Here is a 13,974-nt window from a genome sequence, read left to right as displayed (position 1 = left end):
AGAGGAACAGAGGAACCTTGGAGTGCATGTCCACAGATCCCTGAAGGTAGCACGACAGGTAGATAAGGTGGTTAAGAAGGCATACGGGCTACTTGCCTTTATTAGCTGAGGCATAGAATATTAAGAGCAGGGAGGTTATGCTTGAACTGTATAAAACACGAGTTAGGTCACAGCTAGAACACTGTGTGCCGTTCTGGTCACCACATTACAGGAAAGATGTGATTGCACTTGAGAGGGTACAGAGGGGATTTATGAGGATGTTGCTGGGACTGGAGAATTTTAGCTATGAGGAAAGACTGGATAGGCTGGGGTTGTTTTCTTTGGAACAGAGGAGGCTGAGGGGAGACTTGATTGAGGTGTATAAAATTATGAGGGACATAGGCAGAATGGATAGGAAGGATCTATTTCCCTTAGCAGAGAGGTCAATAACCAGGGGGCATAGATTTAAAGTAATTGGTAGAAGGATTAGAGGGGAACTTTATCACCCAGAGGGTGGTGGGGTTCTGGAACTCACTGCCTGAAAGGGTGGTAGAGGCAGAGACCCTCATCACATTTTAAAAAGTACTTGGATATTCACTTGAAGTGCCGCAACCTACAGGGCTACAGACGAAGAGCTGGGAAGTGGGATTAGGCTGATTAGCTCTTTCTAGGCCGGCACGGACACGATGGGCCGAATGGCCTCCTTCTGTACCGTATGATTCTATGATAATCCTGTCCTCCAGGGACATGAACCGGAGGGGCTGAATGGCCTGCTCCTGTTCCTAATGCACCTATGCTAAGTACATTTCCCGCACCATTCCTCCATCATCTCATCTGGGCCTCAGTCCCACACTGAGTGAGCTCAGCTAACTCAGCACTAGGCCGAGGATGGAGCCTGGGCCTTTCCTGCTGTGTGTGTGTGTGTGTATGGCTCAGGCACACGCCGGGTGAGTTCAGAAGCGCTCCTTCACATTCATAGAAACATAGAAGCAGGAGTAGGCCATTCGGCCCTTCGAGCCTGCTCTGCCATTCAACGAGATCATGGCTGATCATCCAAACCCTAGCACCCGGTCCCTACACCGACAGCCATCCCACCCAAGCCCTATCCCCGTAACCCCACGTATTTAATCCCCCCTAACACTAAGGGCCAATTTTTATCACAGCCAATCAACCTAACCCGCACATCTTTGGACTGTGGGAGGAAACCGGAGCACCCGGAGGAAACCCACGCAAACACGGAGAGAATGTGCAAACTCCACACAGACAGTCACCCGAGGCCGGATTTGAACCTGGGTCCCTGGCGCTGTGAGGCAACAGTGCTAACCACTATGCCACCGTGCCGCTCTGCTTACACTCACTCTGTGCGATAATCTGCACTCTGTACCTTCTGCAGCATCCAAGTGTTCGAACAATCTGCTGCCCAGTTCCTCAAACTCCTCGATCAACTTCTGTCACAGACCACGGACCGCGAAATGAGACTGAAGGAGCAAAGCATCACGGTAAGGAGAGAAAGCAATGGGATAACAAGTGTCACAGTGCGTTAAATTGACTGTCCTTTCCCCCTCTTGGACCTGGTGTCACAGTGCGTTAGGTACACTGTCCTTTCCCCCTCTGGGAGCGGGTGTCACAGTGTGTTAGATACACTGACCTTTCCCCCTCTGGGACCGGGTGTCACAGTGCGTTAGATACACTGTCCTTTCCCCCTCTGGGACTGGGTGTCACAGTGCGTTAGATACACTGTTCTTACCCCCTCCGGGACCGGATGTCACAGTGCGTTAGATACAATGTCCTTTCCCCTCTGGGACCGGGTGTCACAGTGTGTTAGATACACTGTCCTTTCCCCCTCTGGGACCGGGAGTCACAGTGTGTTAGATACACTGTCCTTTCCCCCTCTTGGGATGGCATAGAGTCAGCTTTACTCTGTATCGAACCCAGGCTGTACCTGCCCTGGGAGTGTTTGATGGGACAGTGTAGAGGGAGCTTTACTCTGTATCTAACCCGTGCTGTACCTGCCCCGGGAATGTTTGATGGGACAGTGTAGAGGGAGCTTTACTCTATCTAACCCGTGCTGTACCTGCCCTGGGAATGTTTGATGGGACAGTGTAGAGGGAGCTTTACTCTATCTAACCCGTGCTGTACCTGCCCTGGGAATGTTTGATGGGACAGTGTAGAGGGAGCTTTACTCTATCTAACCCGTGCTGTACCTGCCCTGGGAGTGTGTGATGGGACAGTGTAGAGGGAGATTTACTCTCTATCTAACCCCGTGCTGTACCTGCCCTGGGAGTGGCTGTGGGATCTCAGGTCATTAATTGTTGACCCATTGATGTGGATTCTGACAGGTCCTTTCTCCTCCTGTCTGTCCCCAGTGCCTTATCATTATCTGTGAGACAATGGATCAAAGCTCTCCGGCCATCTCCAGCTCGTTCTATAGCCGCCTGCTCACCACGCACCAGGCTGTACTGGCCGCTGTCCTCCAAGGGACCCAGAGTGATACACAGGCTGTGCGGAGGCTTGAAGGTAACAATTTGGGGAGGACACCCCCCAACCCCACGCTCCCCGCCCACCACCACCCTTGAATCACCGCGGGCAGCTTCAGAACCTTGAAAGGAGCTTCTGTCTCCACGTGAGTTGGAATGCAACTGCGATGAGCTTTCTTTTTATCAGGTGTCAATCTCGCCTCTCATCTCCCCATATCCCCAATCCCATTTACCCACCTTCACCTATATCCCCCACTCCACGATCTCCCCATGTCCCTCAACCTCACCTACCCACCTTCCCCCATATCCCCCAACCCCACCTTCCCCCATATCCCCCAACCCCACCTACCCACCTCCTCCCCATATCCCCCAACCCCACCTCATCCCCATATCCCCCAACCCCACCTCCTCTCCATATCCCCCAACCCCACCTTCCCACCTTACCCCATAACCCCCACCCCACGATCTCCCCATGTCCCTCAACCTCACCTACGCACCTTCCCCCCATATTCCCCAACCCCACCTCCCCAAATCCCTCAAACCCACCTACCCACCTTCCCCGTAACCCCCAACCCCACCTACCCACCTTCTCCCCATATCCCCCAACCCCACCTACCCACCTTCTCCCCATATCCGCGAACCCCACCTACCCACCTTCTCCCCATATCTCCCAACCCCACCTACCCACCTCCCCATATCCCCCAACCCCACCTACCCACCTCCTCCCCATATCCCCCAACCCCACCTACCCACCTCCTCCCCATATCCCCCAACCCCACCTACCCACCTCCTCCCCATATCCCCCAACCCCACCTACCCACCTTCTCCCCATATCCCCCAACCCCACCTACCCACCTCCTCCCCATATCCCCCAACCCCACCTACCTACCTTCTCCCCATATCTCCAACCCCACTTACACACCTTCTCCCCATATCACTCAACCCCACCTACCCACCTCCTCCCCATATCACTCAACCCCACCTACCCACCTACTCCCCATATCCCCCAAACCCACCTACCCACCTTCTCCCCATATCCCCCAACCACACCTACCCACCTTCTCCCCATATCCCCCAACCCCACCTACCCACCTCCTCCCCATATCCCCCAACCCCACCTACCCACCTCCTCCCCATATCCCCCAACTCCACCTACCCACCTCCTCCCCATATCCCCCAACCCCACCTACCCATCGTCTCCCCATATCCCCCAACCACACCGACCCCCCTTCTCCCCAAATCACTCAACCCCACCTACCCACCTTCTCCCCATATCCCCCAACCCCACCTACCCACCTTCTCCCCATAGCCCCCAACCCCACCTACTCCCCATATCCCCCAACCACACCTACCCACCTTCTCCCCATATCCCCCAATCCCACCTACCCACCTTCTCCCCATATCCCCCAACCCATCCTACCCACCTTCACCCCCTATCCCTCAAACCCACCTACCCACCTTCTCCCCATATCTCCCAACCCCAGCTACCCACCTCCTCCCCATATCCCTCAACCCCACCAACCCACCTTCTCCCCATATCCCCCAATCCCACCTACCCACCTCATATCCCTCAACCCCACCAACCCACCTTCTCCCCATATCCCCCAACCCCACCTACCCACCTTCTCCCCATATCCCCCAACCCCACCTATCCACGTTCTCCCCATATCCCCAACCCCACTTACCCACCTTCTCCCCATATCCCTCAACCCCACCTAACCACCTTCTCCCCATATCCCTCAACCCCACCAACCCACCTTCTCCCCATATCCCTCAACCCCACCTACCCACCTTCTCCCCATATCCCCCAATCCCACCTACCCACCTCATATCCCTCAACCCCACCTACCCACCTTCTTCCCATATCCCTCAACCCCACCAACCCACCTTCTCCCCATATCCCTCAACCACACCTACCCACCTTCTCCCCATATCCCCCAACCCCACCTACCCACCTCCTCCCCATATCCCTCAACCGCACCTACCCACCTTCTCCCCATATCCCTCAACCCCACCAACCCACCTCCTCCCCATATCCCCCAACCCCACCGACTCCCATATCCCTCAACACCACCTACCCACCTTCTCCCCATATCCCTCAACCCTACCTACCCACCTTCTTCCCATATCCCCCAACCCCACCTACCCACCTTCTCCCCATATCCCTCAACCCCACCAACCCACCTTCTCCCCATATCCCTCAACCCCACCTACCCACCTTCTCCCCATATCCCACAACCCCACCTACCCACCTCCTTCCCATATCCCCCAATCCCACCTACTCACCTTCTCCCCCTATCCCTCAACCACACATACCCACCTTCTCCCCATATCCCCAAAGCCCACCTACCCACCTTCTCCCCATATCCCCCAACCCCACCTACCCACCTTCTCCCCATATCCCCCAACCCCACCTACCCACCTCCTTCCCATATCCCCCAACCCCACCTACCCACCTCCTCCCCATATCCCCCAACCCCACCTACCCACCTTCTCCCCATATCCCCAAAGCCCACCTACCCACCTCCTCCCCATATCCCCCAACCCCACCTACCCACCTTCTCCCCATATCCCCAAAGCCCACCTACCCACCTTCTCCCCATATCCCCCAACCCCACCTACCCACCTTCTCCCCATATCCCCCAACCCCACCTACCCACATTCTCCCCATATCCCCCAACCCGACCTATCCACCTTCTCCCCATATCCCCCAACCCCACCAACCCACCTTCTCCCCATATCCCCCAACCCCACCCACCCACCTTCTCCCCATATCCCCCAACCCCACCTACCCACCTTCTCCCCATATTCCCCAACCCCACCAACCCACCTCCTCCCCATATCCCCCAACCCCACCAACCCACCTTCTCCCCATATTCCCCAACCCCACCTACCCACCTCCTCCCCATATCCCCCAACCCCACCTACCCACCTTCTCCCCATATCCCCAAACCCCACCTACCCACCTTCTCCCCATATCCCCAACCCCACCAACCCACCTTCTCCCCATATCCCCCAACCCCACCAACCCACCTTCTCCCCATATCCCCCAACCCCACTACCCTCCTTCTCCCCATATCCCGCAAACCCAACTACCCACCTTCTCCCCATATTCCCCAACCCCACCTACCCACCTTCTCCCCATATCCCCTAACCCCACCTACCCACCTTCTCCCCATATCCCTCAACCCCACCTACCCCCCTTCTCCCCATATCCCCCAACCCCACCTACCCACCTTCTCCCCATATCCCCCAACCCCACCTACCCACCTTCTCCCCATATCCCCCAGCCGCACCTACCCCGCTTCTCCCCATATCCCCCAACCCCACCTACCCACCTTCTCCCCATATCTTCCAACCCCACCTACCCACCTTCTCCCCATATCCCCCAACCCCACCTACCCACCTTCTCCCCATATCCCTCAACCCCACCTACCCACCTTCTCCCCATATTCCCCAACCCCACCTACCCACCTTCTCCCCATATCCCTCAACCCCACCTACCCACCTTCTCCCCATATCCCCCAACCCCACCAACCCACCTTCTCCCCATATCCCTCAACCCCACCTACCCACCTTCTCCCCATATTCCCCAACCCCACCTACCCACCTTCTCCCCATCCCCCAACCCCACCTACCCACCTTCTCCCCATATCCCCCAGCCCCACCTACACACCTTCTCCCCATATCCCCCAACCCCACCTACCCACCTTCTCCCCATATCCCCCAGCCCCACCTACCCACCTTCTCCCCATATCCCCAACCCCACCTACCCACCTTCTCCCTATATCCCCCAGCCCCACCTACCCACCTTCTCCCCATATCACTCAACCCCACCTACCCACCTTCTCCCCATCCCCCAGCCCTACCTACACACCTTCTCCCCATATCCCCCAACCCCACCTACCCACCTTCTCCCCATATCCCTCAACCCCATCTACCCACCTCCTCCCCATATCCCTCAACCCCACCTACCCACCTCCTCCCCATATCCCACAAGCCCACCTACTCCCCTATCCCTCAACCCCACCTACCCACCTTCTCCCCATATCCCCAAAGCCCACCTACCCACCTTCTCCCCATATCCCCCAACCCCACCAACCCACCTTCTCCCCATATCCCCCAACCCCACCAACCCACCTTCTCCCCATATCCCCCAACCCCACCTACCCATCTTCTCCCCATATCCCCCAACCCCACCTACCCACCTTCTCCCCATATTCCCCAACCCCACCTACCCACCTCCTCCCCATATCCCCCAACCCCACCTACCCACCTCCTCCCCATATCTCCCAACCCCAGCTACCCACCTCCTCCCCATATCCCCCAACCCCACCTACCCACCTTCTCCCCATATCCCCAACCCCACCAACCCACCTTCTCCCCATATCCCCCAACCCCACCAACCCACCTTCTCCCCATATCCCCCAACCCCACCGACCCACCTTCTCCCCATATCCCCCAAACCCAACTACCCACCTTCTCCCCATATCCCTCAACCCCACCTACCCCGCTTCTCCCCATATCCCCCAACCCCACCTACCCACCTTCTCCCCATATCCCCCAGCCGCACCTACCCCCCTTCTCCCCATATCCCCCAACCCCACCTACCCACCTTCTCCCCATATCCCCCAACCCCACCTACCCACCTTCTCCCCATATCCCCCAACCCCACCTACCCACCTTCTCCCCATATCCCTCAACCCCACCTACCCACCTTCTCCCCATACTTCCCAACCCCACCTACCCACCTTCTCCCCATATCCCCCAACCCCACCAACCCACCTTCTCCCCATATCCCCCAACCCCACCTACCCACCTCCTCCCGATATCCCCCAACCCCACCTACTCCCATATCCCTCAACCCCACCTACCCACCTTCTTCCCATATCCCCCAACCCCACCTACCCACCTTCTCCCCATATCCCTCAACCCCACCTACCCACCTTCTCCCCATATCCCACAACCCCACCTACCCACCTCCTTCCCATATCCCCCAATCCCACCTACCCACCTTCTCCCCCTATCCCTCAACCCCACCTACCCACCTTCTCCCCATATCCCTCAACCCCACCTACCCACCTTCTCCCCATACTTCCCAACCCCACCTACCCACCTTCTCCCCATATCCCCCAACCCCACCAACCCACCTTCTCCCCATATCCCCCAACCCCACCTACCCACCTCCTCCCGATATCCCCCAACCCCACCTACTCCCATATCCCTCAACCCCACCTACCCACCTTCTTCCCATATCCCCCAACCCCACCTACCCACCTTCTCCCCATATCCCTCAACCCCACCTACCCACCTTCTCCCCATATCCCACAACCCCACCTACCCACCTTCTTCCCATATCCCCCAACCCCACCTACCCACCTTCTCCCCATATCCCTCAACCCCACCTACCCACCTTCTCCCCATATCCCACAACCCCACCGACCCACCTCCTTCCCATATCCCCCAATCCCATCTACCCACCTTCTCCCCATATCCCCAAAGCCCACCGACCCACCTTCTCCCCATATCCCCCAACCCCACCTACCCACCCTCTCCCCATATCCCCCAACCCCACCTACCCACCTCCTCCCCATATCCCCCAATCCCACCGACCCACCTTTACCCCATATCCCCCAACCCCACCTACCCACCCTCTCCCCATATCCCCCAACCCCACCTACCCACCTTCTCCCCATGTCCCCCAACCCCACCAACCCACCTTCTCCCCATATCCCCCAACCCCACCAACCCACCTTCTCCCCATATCCCCCAACCCCACCCAACCACCTTCTCCCCATATCCCCAAAGCCCACCTACCCACCTCCTCCCCATATCCCCCAACCCCACCTACCCACCTTCTCCCCATATCCCCAAAGCCCACCTACCCACCTTCTCCCCATATCCCCCAACCCCACCTACCCACCTTCTCCCCATATCCCCCAACCCCACCTACCCACATTCTCCCCATATCCCCAAAGCCCACCTACCCACCTTCTCCCCATATCCCCCAACCCCACCTACCCACCTTCTCCCCATATCCCCCAACCCCACCTACCCACATTCTCCCCATATCCCCCAACCCGACCTATCCACCTTCTCCCCATATCCCCCAACCCCACCAACCCACCTTCTCCCCATATCCCCCAACCCCACCCACCCACCTTCTCCCCATATCCCCCAACCCCACCTACCCACCTTCTCCCCATATTCCCCAACCCCACCAACCCACCTCCTCCCCATATCCCCCAACCCCACCAACCCACCTTCTCCCCATATTCCCCAACCCCACCCACCCACCTTCTCCCCATATCCCCCAACCCCACCTACCCACCTTCTCCCCATATTCCCCAACCCCACCAACCCACCTCCTCCCCATATCCCCCAACCCCACCAACCCACCTTCTCCCCATATTCCCCAACCCCACCTACCCACCTCCTCCCCATATCCCCAAACCCCACCTACCCACCTTCTCCCCATATCCCCAACCCCACCAACCCACCTTCTCCCCATATCCCCCAACCCCACCAACCCACCTTCTCCCCATATCCCCCAACCCCACTACCCACCTTCTCCCCATATCCCGCAAACCCAACTACCCACCTTCTCCCCATATTCCCCAACCCCACCTACCCACCTTCTCCCCATATCCCCTAACCCCACCTACCCACCTTCTCCCCATATCCCTCAACCCCACCTACCCCCCTTCTCCCCATATCCCCCAACCCCACCTACCCACCTTCTCCCCATATCCCCCAACCCCACCTACCCACCTTCTCCCCATATCCCCCAGCCGCACCTACCCCGCTTCTCCCCATATCCCCCAACCCCACCTACCCACCTTCTCCCCATATCTTCCAACCCCACCTACCCACCTTCTCCCCATATCCCCCAACCCCACCTACCCACCTTCTCCCCATATCCCTCAACCCCACCTACCCACCTTCTCCCCATATTCCCCAACCCCACCTACCCACCTTCTCCCCATATCCCTCAACCCCACCTACCCACCTTCTCCCCATATCCCCCAACCCCACCAACCCACCTTCTCCCCATATCCCTCAACCCCACCTACCCACCTTCTCCCCATATTCCCCAACCCCACCTACCCACCTTCTCCCCATCCCCCAACCCCACCTACCCACCTTCTCCCCATATCCCCCAGCCCCACCTACCCACCTTCTCCCCATATCACTCAACCCCACCTACCCACCTTCTCCCCATATTCCCTCAACCCCACCCGCCCACCTTCTCCCCATATCCCTCAACCCCACCTACCCACCTTCTCCCCATATTCCCCAACCCCACCTACCCACCTTCTCCCCATATCCCCCAACCCCACCTACCCACCTTCTCCCCATATCCCCCAGCCCCACCTACCCACCTTCTCCCCATATCACTCAACCCCACCTACCCACCTTCTCCCCATCCCCGAGCCCTACCTACACACCTTCTCCCCATATCCCCCAGCCCCACCTACCCACCTTCTCCCCATATCCCCCAACCCCACCTACCCACCTTCTCCCCATATTCCCCAACCCCACCTACCCACCTTCTCCCCATATTCCCCAACCCCACCTCCCCACCTTCTCCCCATATCCCCCAACCCATCCTACCCACCTTCACCCCCTATCCCTCAACCCCACCTACCCACCTTCTCCCCATATCTCCCAACCCCACCTACCCACCTCCTCCCCATATCCCTCAACCCCACCTACCCACCTTCTCCCCATATCCCCCAATCCCACCTACCCACCTTTACCCCATATCCCCCAATCCCACCTACCCACCTTCTCCCCATATCCCCCAACCCCACCTATCCACCTTCTCCCCATAACCCCCAACCCCACCAACCCACCTCCTCCCCATATCCCCCAATCCCACCTACCCACCTTCTCCCCATATCCTTCAACCCCACCTACCCACCTTCTCCCCATATCCCCCAACCCCACCTACCCACCTTCTCCCCATATCCCTCAACCCCACCAACCACCTTCTCCCCATATCCCTCAACCCCACCTACCCACCTTCTCCCCATATCCCCCAATCCCACCTACCCACCTTCTCCCCATATCCCTCAACCCCACCTATCCACCTTCTCCCCATATCCCCCAACCCCACCTATCCACCTTCTCCCCATATCCCCCAACCCCACCTACCCACCTCCTCCCCATATCCCCAACCCCACCTACCTACCTTCCCCCCCATATCTCCCAACCCCACCTGCCCACCTCCTCCCCATATCCCCCAACCCCACCTAACCACCTTCCCCCCATATCCCCCAACCCATCCTACCCACCTCCTCCCCATATCCCCCAACCCCACCTACCCACCTTCCCCCCTATCCCCCAACCCCACCTACCCACCTTCCCCCCATATGCCCCAACCCATCCTACCCACCTCCTCCCCATATCCCCCAACCCCACCTCCCCACCTTCTCCCCATATCCCCCAGCCCCACCTACACACCTTCTTCCCATATCCCCCAACCCCACCTACCCACCTTCTCCCCATATCCCTCAACCCCACCTACCCACCTTCTCCCCATCCCCCAGCCCTACCTACACACCTTCTCCCCATATCCCCCAACACCACCTACCCACCTTCTCCCCATATCCCCCAACCCCACCTACCCACCTTCTCCCCATATCCCCCAATCCCACCTACCCACCTTCTCCCCATCCCCCAACCCCACCTACCCACCTTCTCCCTATATCCCCCAGCCCCATCTACCCACCTTCTCCCCATATCCCCCAATCCCACCTACCCACCTTCTCCCCATATCCCCCAATCCCACCTACCCAACTCCTCCCCATCCCCCAACCCCACCTACCCACCTTCTCCCCATATCCCCCAGCCCCACCTACCCACCTTCTCCCCATCCCCCAACCCCACCTACCCACCTTCTCCCCATATCCCTCAACCCCACCTCCCCACCTCCTCCCCATATCCCTCAACCCCACCTACCCACCTACTCCCCATATCCCTCAACCCCACCTACCCACCTTCTCCCCATATCCCTCAACCCCACCTACCCACCTTCTCCCCATATCTCCCAATCCCAGCTACCCACCTTCACCCCATCCCCCAGCCCCACCTACCCACCTTCCCCCCATATCCCCCAACCCCACCTACCCACTTTCTCCCCATATCCCCCAACCCCACCTACCCACCTTTACCCCATATCCCCCAATCCCACCTACCCACCTTCTCCCCATATCCCCCAACCCCACCTACCCACCTTCTCCCCATATCCCTCAACCCCACCAACCCACCTTCTCCCCATATCCCTCAACCCCACCTACCCACCTTCTCCCCATATCCCCCAATCCCACCTACCCACCTTCTCCCCATATCCCCCAACCCCACCTATCCACCTTCTCCCCATATCCCCCAACCCCACCTATCCACCTTCTCCCCATATCCCCCAACCCCACCTACCCACCTCCTCCCCATATCCCCAACCCCACCGACCCACCTTCCCCCCCATATCTCCCAACCCCACCTGCCCACCTCCTCCCCATATCCCCCAACCCCACCTACCCACCTTCCCCCCATATCCCCCAACCCATCCTACCCACCTCCTCCCCATATCCCCCAACCCCACCTACCCACCTTCCCCCCTATCCCCCAACCCCACCTACCCACCTTCCCCCCATATCCCCCAACCCATCCTACCCACCTCCTCCCCATATCCCCCAACCCCACCTCCCCACCTTCTCCCCATATCCCCCAACCCATCCTACCCACCATCACCCCCTATCCCTCAACCCCACCTTCTCCCCATATCCCTCAACCCCACCTTCTCCCCATATTTCCCAACCCCACCTACCCACCTTCTCCCCATATTCCCCAACCCCACCTACCCACCTTCTCCCCATATCCCTCAACCCCACCTACCCACCTTCTCCCCATATCTCCCAGCCCCACCTACACACCTTCTTCCCATATCCCCCAACCCCACCTACCCACCTTCTCCCCATATCCCTCAACCCCACCTACCCACCTTCTCCCCATCCCCCAGCCCTACCTACCCACCTTCTCCCCATATCCCCCAACCCCACCTACCCACCTTCTCCCTATATCCCCCAGCCCCATCTACCCACCTTCTCCCCATATCCCCCAATCCCACCTACCCACCTTCTCCCCATATCCCCCAACCCCACCTACCCACCTTCTCCCCATATCCCCCAATCCCACCTACCCACCTTCTCCCCATCCCCCAACCCCAGCTACCCACCTTCTCCCTATATCCCCCAGCCCCATCTACCCACCTTCCCCCCATATCCCCCAACCCCACCTACCCACTTTCTCCCCATATCCCCCACCTACCCACCTACTCCCACATCCCCAAAGCCCACCTACACACCTTCTCTCCCCATCCCCCAGCCCCACCTCCCCACCTTCCCCCCATCTCCCTCAATCCATTTACACTGCCTGTTTTAATGTCCTTCTCTGGGACGGTATGGCGCTCCACGAGCCACGATTGACACCTAAGATTAAACCAGATACTGGTTGTTGTGGTTCCTTTGAGGTTTTTCTCACCGACACTCAGATTCAAAACTACTCGTCTGGCCTCCGTTGAACGGAGATATTAAGGGGAACAGATCGGGTAGATAGAGAGAAACTATTTCCCCTGGTTAGGGAGTCCAGGACTAGGGGACATGACCTCAATATTGGAGCCATAGAAACATGGAAAAATAGGAGCAGGAGGCGGCCATTTGGCCCTTCGAGCCTGCTCCACCATTCAGTATGATCATGGCTGATCCTCTATCTCAATACCATATTCCCGCTCTCTCCCCATACCCCTTGACCCCTTTTGTGTCTAGAAATCTATCTACTTCTTAAATATATTCAGTGACTTGGCCTCCACAGCCTTCTGTGGTAGAGAATTCCACAGGTTCACCACCCTCTGAGTGAAGAAATTTCTCCTCATCTCAGTCCTAACTGTCCTACCCCGTATCCTGAGACTGACCCCTCGTTCTAGACCCCCAGCCAGGGGAAACATCCTCCCTGCATCCAGTCTGTCTAGCCCTGTCAGAATTTTATACGTTTCAATGAGATCCCCTCATTCTTCTAAACTCTAGTGAATACAGGCCTAGTCGACCCAATCTCGCCTCATACGACAGTCCTGCCATCCCAGGAACCAGTCTTAGGTAAGGAGACCAAAACTGCACACAATACTCCAGGTGTGGTCTCACCAAGGCCCTGTATAACTGTAGTAAGACATCCTTGCTCCTGTACTCAAATCCGCTTGCAATGAAGGCCAACATACCATTTGCCTTCCTAACTGCTTGCTGCAACTGCATGTTTGCTTTCAGTGACTGGTGTACAAGGACACCCAGGTCCCTTTGTACATCAACATTTACCAATCTATCACCATTTAAATAATATTCTGCCTTTCTGTTTTTCCCACCGAAGTGGATAACTTCACATTTATCCACGTTATACTGCATCTGCCATGTATTTGCCCACTCACTCAACTTGTCTAAATCGCCTTGAAGCCTCTTTGCATCCTCCT

The 13,974-nt window shown here is 58.0% G+C and overlaps 1 protein-coding gene across 1 annotated transcript in view; it reads left to right on the top strand.

Moving 5' to 3' along the window:
• Positions 1-13,974, top strand: part of LOC147080981 (serine/threonine-protein kinase 36-like) — a 69,368-nt gene that overhangs the window by 31,050 nt on the left and 24,344 nt on the right. Inside the window, exons 6-7 of the mRNA XM_085981000.1 lie at positions 1,373-1,478; positions 2,346-2,496. Of these exons, the coding sequence (XP_085837126.1) occupies positions 1,373-1,478; positions 2,346-2,496 (257 nt within the window). The remainder of the gene's footprint in view (positions 1-1,372; positions 1,479-2,345; positions 2,497-13,974) is intronic.

Source organism: Somniosus microcephalus, unplaced genomic scaffold (genome assembly GCF_052327205.1).
Source record: "Somniosus microcephalus isolate GS21.2 unplaced genomic scaffold, FLI_Smic_1.0 scaffold913, whole genome shotgun sequence".
NCBI lineage: Eukaryota > Metazoa > Chordata > Chondrichthyes > Squaliformes > Somniosidae > Somniosus > Somniosus microcephalus.
Note: the sequence above shows the minus strand (reverse complement) of the source record. Positions and strands in the feature narration are given on the sequence as shown.